Raw genomic sequence first — 21,145 nt, 5'->3', positions numbered from 1 at the left:
GACCACTCTGTTAGGATGGAAAATGCAGAGGTCAGCCGGCACAGAGAGCGCAGCCAATTCCGAAACCCTCCTGGCCGATGTAATGGCCACCAGGAACACGGTCTTAAGCGTCAGTAGCCGAAGGCTGATGGAATGGATAGGCTCGAACGGAGCAGAAGCGAGTGCCCTGAGCACCAAGGTCAAGTCCCAGGTAGGATAACGGTGGACTGTCAGAGGCCTCAAGTTTGTCGTACCCTTCAGGAAAGCCTTGACCCGTGAGTGCTGGGACAAGGAACGGCCTTGACCGCCTCCCACCACCGTGGATAATGCTGTGACTTGCCGATGGAGCGTGTTGGGCGCGAGGCCCTTATTAAGTCCTGACTGTAAGAAATCCAAGACCTGTGGCACCGAAGCCTTGATGGGGTCAGCTCCGGTTCGGCGGCACCACCTACAGAAAGCCTGCCAGGTGGCCTCGTAAATACGTGTAGTGGATGGATGTCGGGCCGCCTGGATAGTGTCGATCACTTGACTTGAATAGTGAAGGTCAGTCAGAATAGCCCACTCACGTGCCACACGGCTAACTGCAGGAGCTGGGGGTTCAGATGAATGAGAGCCCCCTGGTTGAGCTGGATCTGGTCGTCCAGAATCCTCCACGGCTGAGAGACCGACAGGTGCACGAGGTCTGCGTACCAGGGACGTCTGGACCACATCGGGGCAACCAACAGCACCTCCGCCTGCTCTGTCAGGATCTTCTGGATGACCGACGGAAGAATCGGGAGAGGGGGAAAGGCATAAAGGAGGCCGGCCGGCAAGGACTGCATAGAGCTTCCACCCTCTCCGCTCCGGGAGCCTGGTATCTGGCGTAAAACCTTGGGAGTTGTGTGTTGTGTGGTTGCGCAAACAGGTCCACCTCGGGACAGCCGAACTGGCGAGTTCCCCGAAGAGGTCAGGGTGGAGTTGCCACTCCGCTTGATCCACTGTGGCTCTGCTCAGCCAGTCCGCCTGAGTGTTGGTCACACCTGAGATGTGCTCCGCCCGTATTGACAAAAGCCTGGCCTCTGCCCAGCGATGTAACTTCTCCATCTCCAGCATCAGGGCCGTGGAGTGGGTGCCCCCTTGGCGGTTGACATGAGCCTTGGAGGCCATGTTGTCGATTAAGACCAAAACGTGGTTGTGTGATACAATGTCCCGAAACTCCAGGAGTGCTAGGCGGATGGCCCGCAGTTCTAGCCAATTTATGCTGTTCGACAGTTCCCGATTCGACCAGCACCCCTGAGTTACACGGTCCAGGGTGTGGGCCCCCCATCCAAACAGGCTGGCATCCGTTGTAATTTGGATGCGGTCCGGCTCCTTGAAAGGGCACCCCTGCAGGAGCTTGGAGGACGTCCACCAATGGAGGGACCGGAGAGGCTTGTGTGGGAGCCGAACCTTGGTCTGGGAATGGCTGGTGTGTGCCCTCTGGAAGGAGAGCAGAAACCACTGAAGTGGGCGCGCATGGAACCTGGCCCAGGAACCACCTTGATGCAAGATATCATTTTACCCAGTAACTTGGACAGTGTTGCTAACGGCAAAAGTCTCTGAGACAGAACTTGATTCACCAGTCGCTGGATGCTGTGCCCCCTCTCCGGAGAGAGAGATACTTCGCAAGACACCGAGTCGATGATGGTCCCCAGGTGAAGCAGCGACGTGGTTGGCTGCAGGTGGCTTTTGGGAAGGTTGAGAATGAACCCATGAATGCGCAGCAAGGACATCGTGATCTGCAGATCTCGTAGGGCCTGGTTCCGGGACGAGGACAGGACAAGATGTCGTCCAAATAACAATTCACCCATATTGGAACTGAACGAAGTGATGCCGCTACGACTGCCAGGAGTTTCGTGAATGTGCACGGGGCCGATGAGAGGCCAAAGGGCAAGGCCCGGTATTGAAAGTGATGGCCATTGAACTGGAAGCGTAGGAAGCGCCGATGTGCCGGATGAATGGGCACGTAGAGGTACGCCTCCTTGATATCGACTGATGTCATCATGTCGCCTTGGCGGATGGAGGCCAGTATGCTTTTGAGAGATTGCATTTTGAATTTTTGATATTGATGCACCGATTGAGTCTTTTCAAATCTAGGATGGCCCGCCATCCCCCCGAGCTCTTGGGCACAAGGAACAAGATGGAATAGAATCCTAGGCCTTCCTGACCCCTTGGTACTTGCTCCACTGCCCTGATGGTGAGAAGGTGATGTATTTCGGCATCCATAAGGTGCCGTTTTGTCGGGCACCTGGGTACGGGGCACTTGATGAACCGCCTCGGGGGAATGGAGAGAAATTCTAGAGTGAGGCCCAGCCTCACGACCTGAAGGGCCCAGGCATCAGATGTGATCTCCGCCCACTGGTGGGCGAAGGCCAGGAGCATTTTCCAAATCACCCTCTGTAACAGGGGGAAGGCGTACAGGAGACCGCGAGGCCACCTGCACCTGAGAGCATCCGTCCCTTCCGCGCCTGGAGTTGTGTAACAAGAGAGGTACCTGGGCAGCTGGTTGTTGGCAGATTTTGCGAAGAGGTCCAAGGCTGGAGTTCCGTACTTAGCCGACAGCTGATGAAAAATGCGTCGATTCAAGGTCCACTCCGCTGGGTCGATCGTTGTGCGGCTCAGCCAGTCTGCTGCAGTGTTGTCCGACCCAGAGATGTGTTCGGCACGTAGGGAGAGAAGGTTGGCCTCCACCCAAGTTCCTAGTTGAAAGGCAGATTCCATGAGAGAGACAGCTCTCGTCCCCCCCTGGCGGTTGACATGTGCCTTGGCCGTGGTGTTGTCCGTCCGAATCAACACATGTGAGTTCTGGAGAAAAGACTGGAAGTGAAGGAGAGCTAGATGGATGGCCCTCAACTCTAGCCAATTCATACTGTGTGATAGGTCTGAATCGGACCAAAGCCCCTGTGCTACTTGTTCCTCCAAGGGAGCACCCCAGCCTGTGAGGCTCGTGTCTGTTGTTACTACAAGACGTGGAGGGTCCCTGAAAAGAGAGCCCTGAGCAATGGCCGGGGAGATCCACCAGTTCAGGGATAACAATACTTCTGGGGGCAGGGAGACCTTCGCTGAGGAACAGCTGCTGTTGGACTTCTGGAATGGCAGAAGAAACCACTGGAGGCAGCGGCTGTGGAGCCGTGCCCAAGGAACAATGGAGAAGCAGCAGACCATCTTCCCCAGCAGCTGAGACAGCTAAAGAAGAGGGACCCGCTGCCTCCTTCGTACCTCCTTGGCTAACTCCCTGAGACTGTTCTGGCGGTCCTGGGACAGGAAGACTTTGCCCTGGGATGAATCTATGAGGGCTCCCAGGTGCACCAGACAAGAGGTGGGGATGAAGTGACTCTTCTCCCGATTGATGGAGAACCCCACATCCTCTAAAACCTGAAGGGTGTCCTGGAAATCCCTGAAGGCCTGGGTGTGAGACCTGGACAACAGAAGGATGTCGTCCAGGTAGCAGAAAATCCGGATGGGCCTGGCCCACAGATGTGCGGCTATGACAGACAGAAGTTCCGTGAAAACCCTTGGGGCTGAGGACAGCCCGAAGGGGAGGGCCCAATATTGGTAATGGAGGCCCGCATGGACTAAGCAGAGAAACCTCCTGTGCTGTTTGTGGATGGGCACGTGGAGGTAAGCCTCCGTAAGGTCCACTGATGTGAGGAGATCGTGTCTGCGAACACTCTCCACAATTGATAGGAGAGAGTGCATCTTGAATCTCCTGTATCTGATGAACTGATTTAAAAGTTTTAGATCGAGGATTGCCCTCCAGCCCCCCGAAGACTTTGGCATGATAAAAAGACGAGAATAAAACCCTCGTCCCTCCTGACCTGGAGGTACAGGTTGAATGGCCCGAATCTGGAGCAGATGTTGGACGGCCTGCTCTACCAGGAGCCTTTTTTGAGGGTCCCTGGAGATTGGGCACGTGACAAAGTGGTTCGGAGGACTGAAGCGCAAGTCCAGGAGAAGACCAAATCTGATTGTGGACTTGACCCACGCGTCATTGGTGATGTCGTCCCAACGATCCACGAAGGCCAACAGACGCCCCCCTATTGGGAGATTCTCCAGGCAGTCACTTCTGCCTCTTAAAGGAGCGGTTGGAATTGTCCTTGAAAGGCTTTCTTGGCTGGAATCTCTGGTTGTTCCTTCCTGATCTATAGGAGAAGGAGGGGGCCTGTCTGGGAGGGGCCCGTCGCTGTGGACAGGAGGTGGAGGCACTCCCGTCCTGGTTACGAAAGGGCTGCCTGCGGTAAAAAGAATGGTTCCGACCTTCTTGTTTTTTAGTGGCTGGTTGCAAAACCTTCCTCTTATCCTTGGACTCTACTAGAAGGGGTTCTAATGGAGGACCAAAGAGAAGGGATGAAGAGTAGGGAGAGGAGGCAAGTCTCCACTTGGCCCGCGCTTCAGCCTGCCACTGTTTTAGCCAGAGAAGCTGGCGGGTGGAAATGGAAGATGCAATGGCTTTGGACACAAACCGGGCCGCATCCAAGGAGGCATCTGCAGTGTATTCTAGAGCCGCCTTGATCTTGTTAATGTCTCTGCGAGCCCTAGGATCCCTGGCTGGAAGGCGAGCTTGAAGTTGTCTTAGCCACAGAAGAGCAGAGCGGCTAAAGAAAGAGGCGGATGTGCCTGCTCTAACGGCCCAAGCTGAGTCCTGGTGGCCCTTGACTAGAGTTTGTTCTATTCTCTTGTCTTCAGGTCACAGAGCTTCCTCCAGAGCTGCTGAGGACGCATTGGGAGAGGAAAGGGCAATAATAGGTAAATCAATAGAAGGTACCTCTAAAGCTTTAGCGAGGTCAGGAGCGACATTGTACAGACGCTTGTCCAAGCCATTGGGGGGGGGGCTCCAGTACCTGGAGAAGCCCATTGATTCTGTACAAGGTCTATGAAGAACCTTGGTGCTGGGATCACCTCCTTCTCCACCGTAGGCTGGATGAAGAGTGGGTCGGTGGTGTCAGCCTTGTCAGCTTCCGAACTCTGAGGTGCCTTTGGAGAGGGAATGCCTGCGATCTTTTTGGCCTTGAAAAGGAGAGAACGAAAGACAGCAGATTTAAACAAACCAACAAATGGGGGAGGGTCGGGAGGTAGGCCCTCATCCTCCGATAAATCTGAGTCTCTTGCAGGACGTTCCTCTTCCCCAAACATTGATGGTTGACTGGAAGTGCCAGGTAGCTCGTGTGAAGAAGAAGCCGAGAGATCTCCATCCCTGTGCCTGGACCTGGAGGAAGAAGCAGACCTGCGAGAAGCAGAACGATTAGAGGACCTGTGTTTAAGGCCTGCTGCTATACCCCATTCTATGGCCTCAGAGATGATATCAGCCATGCCTAGAGAGTAAGAACGACACCGGCGAGGGGTGGGCGAAATATTTCCCTGGTAGAGGGGATCCTCATTAGGGGTAACACTCCTGCTGCAATCTGAATCGTCCCCACTGTACGCTAAAGCATTAGTGCCCCTAGCTTCCTCAGGCTGCAGGATGGACGCAGCAGGGGAGAGGTCAACCTCCGAATCCAAAGCAAAATCAGAAGGGTGACTAGAAGGAATAGGCCCCTGGTCCTGGAATATACGAGGTTCAGCGTGTTTAGTCTTAGACCTGGCCTTCATAGCCGGAACCTGAAGGGCCCTGTCATCCTCCTGAAGAGATGGATCCTGCACCTCCCTCTGAGTAGGCCTGGGGTCCCTGGAGGGGGGGGGGGGGCTCTGCGTTGGTAGCCTGAGCAGGCCTGCACTTGCGGCCTCAAGTAGCAGGGGGTTCGATGGTAGGGGCAGGGGCCAAAGAGGTAGGAGGCAGTTGAGGCTCCAGAGGAGGAGAGGAGGCCATAGCCGGTACTCACAGTTCCTTGATCCAAAATGGCCGCCGGAAGATCTTCGCGCCAAAATTAACGGCCACTGAGGCTGCAGAGCCTATGGGCCGGATCCACGAGGTTGCCTAGGCCTCACAATGCAAATGGGCTTTTTAGGCCCTGTGGAGAGGTCGAGGAGCCAGGAAACAAGCCACAGATCTTTAAAAGCTGATCAGAGCGACGATGAGGCAGCTCTTTGTTATTTCAGAGGAGGGAGGCTCCGTTGCTGATATGAAACTCCCCAGGAGTTCGGAGGCTCTTCAGCGGCAATTAGCAGCAAGGCAGGGACCTGGAATTTTCCCTCTAAGGAGATTGAAATCTCCTGAGAATTTCGGTGAAATTCGAAGCTGGAGAAGCCCGGAGGCTTTCCCCAGCAAGCCAGCAATTAGGCTTTAAAAGGCAAGCCTGCAATTTAGGTGCGATTAGCACTCTCTAGCCTTGAGGCTATTGAGAGATTTCTTTTAAAGGAGCCCAGACCAGAGAGACAATTTAGAAGGACCAATTTGTTAGTAATTTTGATAAATCCAATTAATTTTACCAATTTTTAAGAAATAGTTGAGGAGAAGCAATTAGCACAGCCAGTTCCTATCGAACTGAGTCTAGAAAAGCGGGGAGCATGCTCCTCAGGCGATGACATCACTTTGGTAGACTCAGTTCTATTGGTTACTGACTGAGTTAACCCATGCATGACCGCTGTCTCCACCAACTTAGGAGAAGGCTCAGCGGGTTTGAAAGGGGTGAGCGCTTAGCGTGTCTTCACCCTGAGAGCATTGCTGGCAGCTGCTTCTTGCCATCACCGCCAAGCCAGATTCATCAAAAGCGGATTCACCATTGCAGCAGCAACGGAACATGCTCAGGGAAGGGACAGCGGGAACTGACTGCCCAGGATTGTGTTTTAGCCGCTTCTTCTGCTGCTGCTGCAGCCACCAAAGACTCCTTCCACGCCGCCGCTTTGTTTCAGGCCAAGAAGCGGGGGGAAAAAAGAGCAGCTCCACTCTCCCCTCTCACATTACTCAGCCTACTTGGGCGTGGGGGAAAGTACCCCTTGGCTGCCCCTCCACGAGGCCCACTGCATATCCTCCACAGATGGGAAGTTGAAGGGGCAACTGTAGGTGAACGAGCAGCAAGGGGTTTTGGCAGCTTGAGAGAAAGACTTCAAAGTCAGTGGTGTGCTGTTCCGACTTTCCCCGGGTGCAAAATGCTTTAAAAAATAAAGTTTTAGGGGTATTTTTTTTGCGGGGGGGTTGTGAAGGGTTAGAGGTGCAAGGGTCTTGATAGCTTTAAGTCCTGCACACTTCAAATGCCAGAGTTCCTGAGCCAACATGACTGGAGGAGGAATTCTGGGAGTTGAAGTCCACAAGTCTAAAAAAGCTGTCAAGTTTAAACACCCCTGGTTTTTTTTTTCTAAAGGGTCAGAGGTGCAAGAGTCTTGTAACAATAGCTTTAAGACATGCACACTTCAAATGCCAGAGTTCCTGAGCCAACATTTTGGTTGTTAAGCAAAAGCGTTATTAAGTGAGTTTCACATTTTACAAGTTGGCCACATCAAGCCGGTCACATGGCCACCAAGCCACGCCCACAAAATAGGCCATGCCCACAGAATAGGTAGAAACAATTTTTGAAACCCACAACTGCTGCATATGCATTGCCTTTTGCCCACTGCCACTAGAACTCGCCATCAGGATCAATATTGTTAAGTTCTTGCTTTGTTCCCCAGGAAGGACTTCGTTGTGGAGGGTTGTGTGCCCAGACCAGGTGCTTTCTCTCGGGCTCCCACCTCGCATGTCTCACTCTCCTAGCCTTTGAAGCTGGAAGGGAAGAAGGAAGGGAAGAAGGAAGGGAAGAGAGGGAGGAGTGAGAGAGAGAAGAGACAAAGAAAGGGAAAAAGAGGGAAAGAAAAGGGAAGGGGGGAAAAGAAAGAGACAAAGAAAGACAAAAAAAGAAAGAGAAAGGGAGGGAGGGAGGGAGGGAGGAAGAGAGAAAAGAGATGAGAAAAGAAACAGGCAAGGAAGGAAGGAAGGAAGGAAGGAAGGAAGGAAGGAAGGAAGGAAGGAAGGGAGAGATGTAATGGCTCCTCTCCTAACTTGAGAAAGTAAAGACTCTTGAAATAGAGACAGAGAAAGAAAAAAAGAAAGAAAGAAAGAGGAAAGGAGGGAGGGAGGGAGAGAGAGAGACAGACAGACAGACAGAGAGAGAGACAGAGACGAACAAATCCTGGCACTAGACGTGGCTTCGTAAGTTATTTTGAAATCGCACAGCAATCTAGGGCTTATAATGTCTGGATATTTTGATGCCTCTAATACAGAGGGTAATTGCCAGAACAGAGAAGGAATTTATTAGGACAAAGCTGCCATACGGAGGAAGGCAGAGGTTGAACTTGACTTATTGCCACAATTGAGCCCAAAATTTTGGTTGTTAAGCAAGAGCGTTATTAAGTGCGTTTCACTACATTTTACTCAATCCATGATATCTCCTGGCTCTAACAGTCATGTGCAAGCAACACATTGTAAGCTGTATGTAATGTTCTAATGTACAGAAGTTATAGATAAATGTGTGGCAGAAAGTGGACTCTGGGTGTGTTTTTCCAAATGCAGTAAGTGAGTTTGAATGCGTATAGTTTTAGAAGAACAGTTTGTGTGTGTATGTGTGCATGTGTGTACACATATACAGTATATATAGTAGATAATGTATTTTTTGTGTGCTCATACACATCCTATACTATGTAATATGTATATACCAGTGATGGGTTTCAATTTTTTTAGAACCTCTTCTGTAGGTGTGGCCTGCTTTGTGGGAGTGGCTTGCCAGCCACATGACTGGGTGGGCATGGCCAACTTGTAAAATGTAGTGAAACTCACTTAACAATGCTCTTGCTTAGCAACCAAAATGTTGGTTCAGAAACTCTGGCATTTGAAGCACACAAGTCTTAAAGCTGTCAAGTTACAAGACCCTTGCTCCCCTAACCTTTTAGGAAACCCCCCCCCCGGGGTATTCAAACTTGACAGCTTTAAGACTTGTGGATTTCAACTCCCAGAATTCTTCCTCTCACTCTTCATCTTGATGATGTGCGGACAGGCAGGGGGAGGGAGCTGGAACCGGTTCTAAACGGCACTGTAGATTTGTGGAACCTCTTCTATAGAAGTTAGAACTGGCAGGAACCCACCCCTGGTATGTACATATATGGCACATATACATAGGATTAAATAGTACATTTTGGACGTTTAGTAGTAGTAAATAAATAGACAGAGAAATTGTATCTTGTTGAGGTCTTTGAGGTGAGGAGAGGCCAGCAAGGCACCCTTGACGTGAATGTCAAGTTGGCCACGCCCACCCAGTCCCACCAAACTACACCCACCCAGTCACATGACCCCCCCAAAGCTACGTCCACCAAGCAAACCACACCCACAGAACCAGTAGTAAACAATTTTGAATCCCACCACTGTACCGAACCCAATGCAGTAACTATCTTACACATGCATTTTTATGGATTGTCTCCAACTGCCTTATTTTAAGGACTTGTCCATTATATTCATATAAAGTCCCAGACATGCACTGTATGGATCTGCATGCAGTTTTTTAATTTGAAGTTTTCATTTTAAGATCTCTGGGTCAAATACAAAATGCCCCATCTCACATTAAAAACATTCTGCACTGTTTGAGTTGAAAACATTTCAAAAACGATCCCAGCTATACTCAAAAACGGGCAATTTAACTTCAAAAACATTTGAATATGAAACATTTTACACATCCTTAATTAGAAGTATAATTATTATTATAAGTAATTATAAATTTATCATTTGGTATTTCATTTTGGTTTCTAAAGTGCCAAGAATTGCATTTTTTGCAGAGCACTGAAAAAATGCGATTAGTGGAAGGACTGATTAGGATTAAAATAGACCCTATGGAATTATAAAGTTTCTCTGCAAATTATTAAGTAGTGGGTGTACAATACCCCCTTCCCTCAAACAATGTCTCATTCAGTATTCTCTATTTTCTCATTGTATATCTTTTTATCAAATAGTATTTAAAGGGAATAGTCTTTTTGTAAATCAGAAAACAAAACACAGCCTACATATTAAAGTTATGATACAAAACATGTGTTAATGGAGAGAAAAAATGAGAAAGGTTAGAGACAAAGTGATCTGCGGGACATAAGTGATAATGCACACTGATGAATCTTATTCTTAATTTGAAGAAAGTCTGCACCAGAGTTTTAGTATATAGATTTTCTAATATAAATACAATGTTCTTATCTTTTTATTTAAGGAAAAATAGACAGCTAGCACAAAATCACTTTTTTCAGAATTTAAAATCTTGTTAAGTGACTGTTGTCAGTACAATATTAACTGTTAACTAGTTGATGGAATTTAAAAGATGACTCCCATCAACGCCTTGGCAATTCATAATCTGATCTCCTTGAAAATCAGATAAAAAGTTGATTTAAATTTATATTGAGTGTATATATAGTATTTGGGCCTTAAGAAAAAATGCTTAATAGCAATGTATGAAATGAGGAAAATTAGAGTTCCTTCAACCACAAAACTCTTAACATGCTATTTCTGCATTTATGAGTGCATATCACAAAACATTACCTGTGCAATGTTCTGAAAGACACAAATATCTTACAACTATTTAATTAGTGATATTAATTTTAATGTGTAGGATAATAAAATTCATGACTATCAGCAGAAAAGCAATGCAAAAAGTTTTACTTGTTCAGTAAGCAATCAAAATTCTTTACCAGCTTTTTCAGAATTTTCTTTCTGTTTTTTTAGTTCTTCACTCTGCAAAACCACCTGCTTCATATGAATATGCAACTGGGCAATTTCTTCCTCCTTCAATTCCAGAGTTTCATGTATTTGACGTTTTGTTTCTGCTATAACCATACCCTAAAAATATGCAGGGACAGATGTAGTCTGTGAGAATACATAAATATAAAACCTAAGCTCAAAAGCAGAATACAATGCTACTTTGCTGATTAAATCACGCACTCTTGAGGTTATATCAAAATAAAGTGCTGAGAAAAATGTCGCATTTATTACACAAATAAAATCTAAAGAAACAAAAAGTCAAGGAGAGGAGGAAATGATCTAGAAGTTACTGAATGAAATATGAATGAACATTGTTAAGTCTACGCTGACGCAAAAGAGGTCAGAGAGAATGAAAAAGAGAAATGTTATTTCAAGAATAATTATGATAATTATATAATTTATATAATAAATAATTTTCATTTTTATTACTAGAATTGGTATCACTAAGAAATCATGGTGCTTCAAAAATGCACATTGCTTACTTTAGCTTGCTCTAACTGTTCTATCAAGCTTTTGCTTTCACGTAGCTGAGTAATGAGTTTGGTATTTTCAACCATATGACAATCCTAAGAAAAAAGAAACAAAATAAACTTTAGAACACTCAAGACCAGTAATTTTCTCACATTCTTCTATTTTATTTTTTAAAAAAATGAAGAATCCATTTCTTTCTTAAAACTTATGTTCTATGTGTTTCATAATTTCCTCTAGCACTGAAGATTAGCAGGAACTTTCCAACTTACATAATAACTATTAATTAACAGTCATTGATGTATACATTAAATATTCAATAAAAAGTGGATGCATGGAATAAAATTGTTTGGCATGTGATTGGTGAAAAAAAATCTAGATTTTATAATTTTATACATTTAAAGTTATAATTAATCCAAAAATATTATTTAACACGAACTATATACCTATGTATCTGTTTTATATGATGAATGGATGTAAACATAAATTTGTAACTTCGGCAGAGATGGATTCCTACTGGTTTGCACCGGTTCAATAGAATCAGTTCGTCAAATCTATCGAACCGGTTAGAAGAGGTTCCACCAGTGGACCTGGAAGTAAGTTCGGGAACGCCTACCCCGCCCAGTCGCTCGCTTGTCCTGCTCATTCTGTTGCAGCTTGCTCACTCCCCCGCCCATCCGCACTAAACTAGTCCAACCCACCACTCACTGATTGGCTGAACTCCAGCCAATCAGTGAGTGGGCTGTAGTCAACCCACCCACTCTAACACCTGTTTAGAAGCATGGTGCCAACAGCCAACATTCCTCTTTTGAAAAGAGTCTTTCTCGTTCCCGAGCAGCTGTCGCATCACGCTTGCTGATCAGGTTCTCCCTTCATTTCGTTTCAACTCCAATAGCTTGCTGCTTCCCTCAGGTAGGCAATTAAGCACGAGGGGAGACGGCAGAAGGCTAGCTTACGCTGCCAGCTCGCTCACGAGAGCCACGAGCTGGCGTACGCCACGTATCCAAAAGAGGCGGCGTGAGGCTAGCTTATGCCAACTTGTGGCTTTCACGAGGGAAGACCTTCAGGCCTTGCACCGCATGGCTGAAAGGGAGTGGGTGGTGGCAGGAGGCTATCTTACGCGAGCTGGCATATGCCGCATGGCCAAAAGGGGGTGGGCAGTGGCGGCGGCAGACTACCTTACGCTAGCTCGCGGCTTTTGCAGGGGAAAGCGTTCAGGCCTTATGCCACATGGCCGAAAGGAGATGGGTGGCAGCGGCAGGAGGCTAGCTTATGCCAGCTCGTGGCTTTCGCGAGGGAAGGCCTTCAGGTCTTGCCTCGCGAAAGCCGCAAGTTGGGGTACACTGCATGGCCGAAAGGGGGTGGGCAGCGGCAGCGGGAGGCTAGCTTACGCCAGTTCACGGCTTTCGCAAGGGAAGGCCTGAAGACCTTGCTTCACAAAAGCCGCGAGCTGGTGTACGCCACATGGCTGAAAGAGGGTGAGTGGCGGTGGCGGGAGGCAAGCTGGCGTATGCTGTGTGACCAGAAGAGGGTGGGCGCGGGGACGGCGGGAGGCCAGCTTACGCCAGCTCACGGCTTTTGTGAGGGAAGGCCTTCAGGCCTTGCCTCGCGAAAGCCACGAGCTTGCGTACGCTGCAAAGAGGATGGGCAGCGGGGGGAGGCGAGCTGGCGTACGCTGTGTGGCGAAAAGAGTTATCTATACATTAATAATGATCAAGTACTAATAATATTTCCTTATACATTTTAGTGACCTTTCCTTACATAATTGTTATTTTCTTTCATACCTTTAGATTTCTAATTTCTGTTTCTGTTAGCTAGCAATTGCTAAAACAAATCCCACGTGAAAAAGTATTCAAAGCCTTCTTGATTTTAATTGTCAATTTATTTATTCCTGCACATTCTAACATTTATTTATTTTCATATCTGTTTTTCCACTGTTGTGCAAACACAGTTCCAGCAGCTGCTAACATGTGTAAAATTAAATATGTATTGTATTCCCTTTTAAATAGCCAAAAAAATATTTCTAGTTTTAAATCCGTATGTTGCTTTACCATTGCTTCTAACCACTAACTCTTGAATAGTTACTTGGACCAACCTAAATACTGAACCTAATTCATATATTCCTGTTTTCTTGAACTGAGAACTAAATTTCAGAATGAAATCTGTATTGCTCTGTGAATCTACCTATGACATTCATTCTTGATCTAACTTCTTAAATGAAAGACTGTGACTTTCCTTTTTGTTTATATCTTTCCTGTTTGTTGGGGGACATCCTTCCTGAAAAGACTGTACATTGTTGGGTGAAAGCAGAGGTCCCTTCTGTTACCTGTAGTCCTCAGCTTACAACCACCAATTGAGTCCAATATTGTTTCATTTCTTTTGCAGTTAGTATTATTTAACAGAATGAAGAAGAGGCAACAGAGTATGACCGCTTTCTTCTCCAAAAAACCAAAAGCTGAGGAATCAGCTGATCCACAACAGTCACCATCACCCCAAGCACCAGCACCAGCACCACAACCAGCACAACGACGTCTACCATTTGAGGTCGGACAAAGCAGCAAGTCCATCTCCTCCACTGAAGTTCCAAAACTTCCTGACTGCTGGAATTTGCAGCAATACAGACACTTCAAGGACAAGTATAAAGGACTGGCATTATCTAACAAGAAGTTAGATTGTGAGTACTGTGCAAAACCCATGTTCTCATTAGAGAAAGGTATTGATGTTTCTAGAGAGTAGAAACATTTCCAGGTTGTTCCAGTAGGGAAAACTGAGGAGACATAAGAAGCATCACTCAGAAAAAAATTAAAGGAACATTTTCAATCAAAAGCGCACCTTATTTGTTTGGAGAGCAGTAAACAACAGGAGCAGGATGCTTTAACCAAATCCATAGATAAGTTAACTGAATGTTAACTTATCTATCTTCACTTAATAACCAAGAAAGAAATCACTCAACTACATTTTGCAGAATTAAGAGTACTTTTACTGATTATAAGTAATTAGGAACTAAGCAAAGCTGGATCTGAGCAAAAGGCGCAAAAGCATTAGATATCAATACATGATTCATTCCCCTCCCCTTGGCACCCCAGTCCATAGTCAAATCATATATCTCCACAGCTGTCAGGTGGGAGACAACTTCAAAAATAATCATCAGGTTGGCATGCCGGACAGTTGGGCTTGGTGGGAAATTCCCCTCCTTCCACATGCGCAAACAAATGGTGAGAACAACTCCCAATTAACAGTCCTCCTGCACAGATTATTTCCTTCATGCACAGATTATTTCCCTCCCCCCCTCTCCGTTTCAATGGCAGCCGAAAAGCAGCAAAACAGAGGCTGACATCCGGCCCTCCTCCAGAAAAAGGGACGATCACCCCTGCAGAAACGAAAGAACACAGACAAACAGATGAACAACATAACATAGAAGAAAAAGGGGCAGAGAAAGAAAAGAGAAATCATTTGAGTTCAAGGCTTGTCTGGGTAGACAGAGTAGAATTTATGGAGAAGTCGAGGAGCCCGCACATGGGACTTGTTGACCCATTCAGCATGAGATGGAGGGAAATGCTTTCATGCCACAAGATGTTGAACACGGTTTCTAAGTTTCCTAGAGTACAAAATTTCTTTGACTTCAAAATGCTGTTCACCCTCAATCAGGAGCGGGGCAGGTGGAGCTTGCAAAGGACCCTGCAATGGAGAAATGAGTTCCGGCTTCAGGAGATTGACATGAAATACCGGGTAGATACAGTTGAGGTATTTAGGCAGTTCCATATGTATGGACACAGGGTTGATGACCTTGATAATTGGGAACAGACCAACATATTTCGGGTCCAATTTCTTAGACTTCTGAGAGGTCCATAGAAATTTGGTGGATAAATAAACATGATCACCGACTTTATATGCCCTCGCCTTCACTCTCTTTTTATCCACTTGTTTCTTATGTGCCTGATGTGCTGCATCCAGCGCCTGGTAAGCTAAAGGCCACATCTCAGGAAGTTGGTCGCTCCACACGGAAAGGGACAACACTTGCGGTTTCTCCCGAGGTATTTCGGGGGTAGGCACAAAATCATGTCCGTACACCACCCTGAAGGGCGTAAACCCCGTGCTGCTGTGTACCGAGTTGTTATATGCCACCTCAGTGTGAGGTAACAATTCCACCCAATTATCCTGCTGGTAATTGATGAAACACCGGAGATACTGTTCTAGTACAGAATTAGTCCTCTCACAGGCCCGATTAGTTTGAGGGTGGTGGGCGGAGATTAAGCCCTGGGTAGAGCCTATTAACTTCAAAAATTCTTTCCAAACCAAGGAGGTAAATTGGACCCCTCTATCAGAGATGATGAGATTTGGTACCCCATGTAGACCATATATATGTGTAATGAACAATTTAGCTAGGGATTTAGCAGAAGGGATTTTAGAGCAAGGAACAAAATGAACCTGTTTGGAGGACAAGTCGGTAACAATCCAAATCACTGTTATTTCATTGACTTTCCGGTAATTCAACAATGAAATCCATAGAGATCTCCTTCCACAGTGCCTCAGGACGAGCTACTGCTTGGAGCAATCCTCGAGGTTTTCCCAGCGGTCGTTTCGCAGCAGCACAAGTGGGACAACTAGCTACATAAGATTCAATGTCTTTTTTCAATGTGGGCCACCAAAATTGTCTCTTGATGAGATGCAGGATTTTTACAAACCCAAAATGTCCAGCCATGCAATAATTTTGAGCGCGCTGAAGGACCATGGGTCTAATAGTCATGGGAACATATAATTTAGCTCCAATCCAAGCCAGGCCATCCTTCATGGTGCACTCATTTGTATGTTGGTGAAACCACTCATCAACCTCAAGGGCTTCTTTGAGTTTTGTAACGAGGTCTTGCGTGACCTCCAAATTGGAAATGGTCTGACTCCTGGTGACAACTGGAGCAGCGAGGCTTCTCGTTGGCATGACAGGTTGGACAATACTAAGCTTTGAACTGTTATACTGAGGAAGTCTGAACAAAGATTCAGCCATAAAATCTTTCCCTCCTGGGATATTTTTCAAAGTGAAATTGAATCTATTGAAATGTTGTGCCCATCTCATTTGCTTGGGGGATAGTTTCCTGGTTTTTTTTAATGCCTCTAGGTTTTTGTGATCAGTCCATACCTCAAAAGGGTGTTTTGCCCCTTCCAAAAAATGACGCCAGGTCATCAAAGCCCATCTGACAGCAAAAGCCTCCTTTTCCCAAATAGTCCATCGTCTCTCAGTCTCTGTTAGCTTTCGAGAGGTATTAGCGCAGGGTTGCAACTTCCCATGTGCATTCGTTTGAAGTAGCACTGCACCTACTGCAACATCACTAGCATCCGCCTGGACCACAAAAAAAGAATTCATGTCCGGGTGTTTTAGAACTGATTCAGCTGCAAAAAGCCGTTTTAATTTCTCGAACGCAGCCTGGCATTCCATAGTCCAGTTCAAGGGTTTACTCGGACTGGGTTTTGTCTCCCCCTTTGACTTTAGGAGGTTTGTAATTGGTAAGGCAATCTTGTCAAAAGAAGGAATAAATTGATGATAGAAATTAGCAAAACCCAAGAAACTTTGCATTTGTTTGTGTGTCTGGGGGGCCGCCCATTTGGTGACTGCTTGGACCTTCGCTGGATCCATCTCTATTCCTTCCTGGGAGATACGATATCCCAAGTAATCTACCTTCTCCTGATGGAACTCGCTTTTTGACAATTTAGCATACAGTTCTACTGCACGAAGCTTTTTGAGAACTGTGTGAACAAGCTTCACGTGTTCTTCACGTGTTTCCGTGTAAATAAGGATATCATCCAGATAGACCATCATGCCTTTGTAAAGGTGGTCATGTAAAACCTCATTAATTAATTGCATGAAAACAGCTGGCGCCCCCTGCACTCCAAATGGCATAACTCAAAATTGAAAACTTCAGCTGGTACAGAACGCGGCCGCGCGAGTGATTGTGGGTGCACCGCGGTTCACCCACATAACACCTATCCTCCGCGAGCTGCGCTGGCTACCCGTCGATCTCCGGGTGCGCTTCAAGGTGCTATTAGTCACTCATAAAGCCCTGCATGGTAGTGGATCTGGATACTTGAGAGACCGCCTCCTGCCAATCACCTCCCTGCAACCAATTCGATCACACAGATTGGGCCTCCTCCGTATTCCATCAGCCAGCCAGTGCCGGCTGGCAACTACAAGGAGGAGGGCCTTCTCAGTAGTAGCCCCGACCCTTTGAAACGAACTCCCCGTGGAGATTCGTACCCTCACCACCGTCCTGGCCTTCCGCACAGCCCTTAAGAACTGGCTAGCCCGTCAGGCCTGGGGACAAGGATAGTTACCCCTCCCGAATGATGAATGTATGTTGCTTATTACTTTTATTATATGTGTCTATGTCATTGTTTGTACTTCCCCTCCCTGATTTTATGTGAGCCGCCCTGAGTCCCCTCAGGGAAAAGGGCGGCCTACAAATGTTAATAAAATCAAATCAAAAATCAAAAACAACCCAGAGGGCAATTAAACGCAGTTTTCCATTCATCACCTTCCTTAATTCTGACCCTGTAGTTGGCCTCTCCTATATCTAACTTTGTGAAAATCCTTCCTTTACCCAGCTGGGCCAGCATGTCTTTCATTAATGGCAAAGGGTAGATTTTGGACACACACCCCATTCAGGCGGAAGGAACCATTTCTTCTCTCTGAATAAGACTGGGGCAGCCACTCGGGGTCTAGCTGGTTCAATGAAACCACTTTCTAAATTTTTGTCAATGAATTTTCTCAATTCATCCATTTCTCTAGGGGTCATTGAGTAAATCTGAGGTTTTGGGAGTTTTACTCCAGGGAGAATGTCAATGCTGCAATCGGTGGGTCTCTGTGAGGGTAATTTATCTGAAGATTTTTCACTGAAAACATCTTTCAGGTCCCAGTATTCCTTCGGGATTTTTTCCTCCCCTCTGGCTGTTAGGTTGGGGTCTGGCTTATGCAGTTCTGGAATCCCTTCTTCCCTTTCAGGGGCGTAGCAGACCAGATGCGCAACTACCCTTTCCTCCAATTTATGTGTGGGTTCCACTTACGCAGCCAGGGCAATCCCAATATAGGGGGTCGGTCCATTCCTGGGGCTACAATAAAACATTTTCTCTTGGTGGGTTCCCATCCACATCTCAATAGGCTCAGTAACAAAGTGAGTAGGGCTCCCTCCCGCAATAGAGCCATCAATTGGCAAAATGCAATTGGGATTTTCAAAGTTTTTAGCTTCAATCCCAATTTCTCTACTATTTCCGGGCTCATAATGCATTGTGTACAACCAAAATCTAAAAGAGTTAGAATTTTCTCTCATGCGCCAGAAGAGGGCACTCTAAGCTCAACTGAAATAGTCATGGGTCCCAAATGGGAAGTTAACCATTGGTCATCATCAGAGTCACTTCCTTCCGAATAGCTGGGGGTTTCCTCTCCTCCTTCCACAGGGTTGAAACGCTGAGAAGTTTCCTCCCCTTGCAAGGCAGGTTCTTTCCTCTTGCTGGGAGGTTTTCCCAGCCTCTTGTCTTTCTGAGAGGGTGGGGTTTTTTGGTTCATCTTGACCTGACAATTCACAGCATAATGCCCCTCCTTCCCACAGCGGAAACACACAAAGGGTTTGGGCTTACTTGCAAATCTACCTTTCCCTCCTTTCGGGACTCTTGGGGGGAGATTGGCGGGGGAGATTCTTTGCCCTCACCTTCCCCTTGGTACTTCAGCCTGGCCAGGTCAATTTCAACATCAGCGGCTGCTTCATACCAGGGCTGCAATCTACGGGGAGGTCTCCTGTTCAATGCTAGTAAATCTCTTTGTTTAACCCATCAGCGAAATGGTCCAGCAATGCTTCTTCAGACCACCCCCTCATAAAAGCTGACAGCTCCCGAAATTCTTGTACATAATCAGCTACTGGCGGTTTCCCCTGGGTAAGAGTTGTAAACTTAATTCTGGCTCTTCGCTCTGTGAGGGGATCATCAAAGCGTTTCCTCAAAGTGGCCATAAACCCACTAAAGTCTCTCAAAAGCGGGGAATCAGCGTTGTGCAATCCTACCATCCAATCTGCTGCTTTTTTCCCAAAGCCATCAATATAACCCTTACCTTGGCGTCATCAGATCCCAGTTCATCGCCATACATTTGCATGTAGTTCCACACTTGAACAAGGAAGAGGCTCTTTTGGTTCTCCTCCGTATTTTACACTTAAAGGAGGAACCTTAGCCATCAGGCGTCTGAGCCCCCCCCCCCCAACTCTTGGAATGTTTCTAGCCAGAGAGGTTGGGGTCAGCGCTGGGTCATCTTGTTCAACTCCCCCTTTGAACCCTCCAGTCTCTCTCAGGTCAGGCAAGATATATTTTTTCTCTGTCTCTACCTCAATTTATCTCTCCATTTCACTCTCACGAGTCCGGCGTCTCTCCCACGCTCCTTCGAAAAGTTTCATGGCTTGGGACATCGTAAGATTTTCTTCCTCAGGATCCCGCCAGTCAGCTGCTGGTTTTCTGGACCTCCTCATAGTAATCCCAAAGATTCTTCAGGATCCTCTTTCCCTCCCACTCTCCAAGTCCACCTGGGTCGAACTGATCGTTCTTCCAACTGCAGGCCAGCCATCCGCTCCATCTCCGAAGTGCCTGCAGCTGCTCCCATATCTTCTTCATGATCACTACCTTGGTGGGACATTCTTCAAATTTTGGGTAACCCCCCCCTCGGAAGGTGTCAGCTCCGGGATGGGTGCGAGGTGAGATCCAGCTTAATGTCACAGCTCCTTCACTTAATAACCAAGAAAGAAACCACTCAACTCCATTTTGCAGAATTAAGAGTACTTTTACTGATTATAAGTAATTAGTAACTAAGCAAAGCTGGATCTCAGCAAAAGGCGCGAAAGCATTAGATATCAATACATGATTCATTCCCCTCCCCTTGGCACCCCAGTCCTTAGTCCAATCATATATCTCCACAGCTGTCAGGTGGGAGACAACTTCAAAAATCATCATCAGGTTGGTATGCTGGACAGTTGGCCTTGGTGGGAAACTCCCCTCCTTCCACATGCGCAAACGAATGGTGAGAACAACTCCCAATTAACAGTCCTCCTGCACAGATTATTTCCCTCACCCAAATATCATGCCCTTCCCCCCCATTTCAATGGCAGCCAAAAAACAAGCAGCAAAACAGAGGCTGACACTGACAAACATTTATCTAGTACTTGCAAAATATTTTCTACTGTTTATGATCTGGTGCAAACATGTAATCCATTCTCAGACATTGAAGCGCAGGCACATTTGCTAACTACGGTTGGAGTGGATGTGGGAGTTGGCTTGCATTCATGGAGATCCGCAGTGAAAATAGTTGAATTCATTGCGAATGAAATCAAAACCACCGTGTTTTCCAGGATTATTGCAAAGAATCTAAAGGTCTGCCTAATAATCGATGAAGCCTCAAAACACTCAATGAAAGCAGTGCTGATAGTTTTTGCTAGAGTTGAAGATCCAGAATACCCAGCAACCATTTTCATTGAGCTTTTGGAATTAGAGAAGCAAGATGCGAAGACCATATGTTCTACAGCGATGGGAAGCTTGCTTAAAAGTTGGGTTTACCATCGAATATCTCCAGAAGAATTTAATCGCTTTCTGCTCCGATGGTGCCAATGTTACGCTTGGAAGAAAATCTGGAGTCAGAACCAGAATAGCTCAAGACTTCCCAAACATCATAATCTGGCACTGCTTGAACCACCGCTTCCAACTTGTGCTATATGATGCAATAAGAAAAATAAAGCAACTCAACCACTTCAAGATCTTCCTTGATAAAATACACACCACCTTCCACAAATCCTGCAAGAGCCAGAATGACCTTTTCCAAATTTCTGAACAATTGGGCACTGAAATTGGTAAGATTGGCAAAGTTTTGGGACCAAGATGGGGTGCCTGTAGTTTAAGGCCAACCATGGCTGTGTGGTGTGCTTATCCAGCACTACATCAGTTTTTCTGGGCAATGAAAGATTCCCAGGCATGGCTTCCTGTTTTGAAAAAAAAATTTTTTTTTTGAAGGATTTGGCCCTCATG

The 21,145-nt window shown here is 46.7% G+C and overlaps 1 protein-coding gene across 12 annotated transcripts in view; it reads right to left on the bottom strand.

Annotated features, from left to right (window-relative positions):
* Window positions 1-21,145, bottom strand: part of GOLGA4 (golgin A4) — a 184,572-nt gene that overhangs the window by 107,495 nt on the left and 55,932 nt on the right. For 10 of the 12 annotated variants that reach the window (XM_087713045.1, XM_087713044.1, XM_087713043.1 and 7 more), the window contains 2 exons: window positions 11,119-11,202; window positions 10,567-10,714 (listed from right to left, as the gene is read on the bottom strand). The exons of the other annotated variants lie outside the window; for them this stretch is intronic. In XM_087713045.1, the coding sequence (XP_087569171.1) occupies window positions 10,567-10,714; window positions 11,119-11,202 (232 nt within the window). The remainder of the gene's footprint in view (window positions 1-10,566; window positions 10,715-11,118; window positions 11,203-21,145) is intronic. 12 annotated transcript variants of the gene reach the window in all.

The sequence above is a fragment of the Thamnophis sirtalis genome, unplaced genomic scaffold (assembly GCF_051295495.1).
Source record: "Thamnophis sirtalis isolate CommonGarterSnake01/CBP01778 unplaced genomic scaffold, rThaSir2_p1.2 scaffold_4, whole genome shotgun sequence".
In the NCBI taxonomy this organism is placed as follows: domain Eukaryota; kingdom Metazoa; phylum Chordata; class Lepidosauria; order Squamata; family Natricidae; genus Thamnophis; species Thamnophis sirtalis.
This window is presented reverse-complemented; position numbering and strand designations above follow the sequence as displayed.